This window comes from Gekko japonicus, unplaced genomic scaffold (assembly GCF_001447785.1).
Source record: "Gekko japonicus isolate JY-2015 unplaced genomic scaffold, Gekko_japonicus_V1.1 scaffold2762, whole genome shotgun sequence".
In the NCBI taxonomy this organism is placed as follows: Eukaryota; Metazoa; Chordata; class Lepidosauria; order Squamata; family Gekkonidae; genus Gekko; species Gekko japonicus.
The window spans coordinates 26,828-27,179 of record NW_015173220.1 but is presented as its reverse complement, the minus strand read 5'-3'; the positions used below and the strand labels follow the sequence as shown (position 1 = coordinate 27,179).

Here is a 352-nt window from a genome sequence, read left to right as displayed (position 1 = left end):
ATGGAAGACAAAGAGTTAACGGTTGGTTCCGGGAAAGAGCGCTGTACATCGAAAATGGGTGAGAATCGTGGCCGCGTCTGTTTTCCGAAGATTATCGGAAAAATCCGAAGAGGAATTTGCTGTTCGGGCGCCGTTAAAGAGCTGCCGAGGCCCTCCCCGCGTCCCCCGTCTCAATTTGTAATCGGAAGATTTATTTTACGGAACCACCCGAAGATAGACGAAGATTTCCGGAAAAACGCGAACACCTTCGGGTATTTCCGCTTTGAGAAAAAGGCGGGACTAATTTTGAGTCCGTCGAAGCCGTAATGGGGGGGGGAGGAGAAATCCCGAATATTTCCGACCAGTTCTCTGA

At 50.0% G+C, this 352-nt stretch overlaps 1 protein-coding gene across 1 annotated transcript in view; it reads left to right on the top strand.

The window, feature by feature from the left end:
* MTA2 (metastasis associated 1 family member 2) overlaps window positions 1–352 on the top strand; it is a 13,932-nt gene continuing 13,580 nt past the window's right edge. Inside the window, exon 1 of the mRNA XM_015422707.1 lies at window positions 1–289. Coding sequence (XP_015278193.1) covers window positions 1–289 — 289 coding nt within the window. The remainder of the gene's footprint in view (window positions 290–352) is intronic.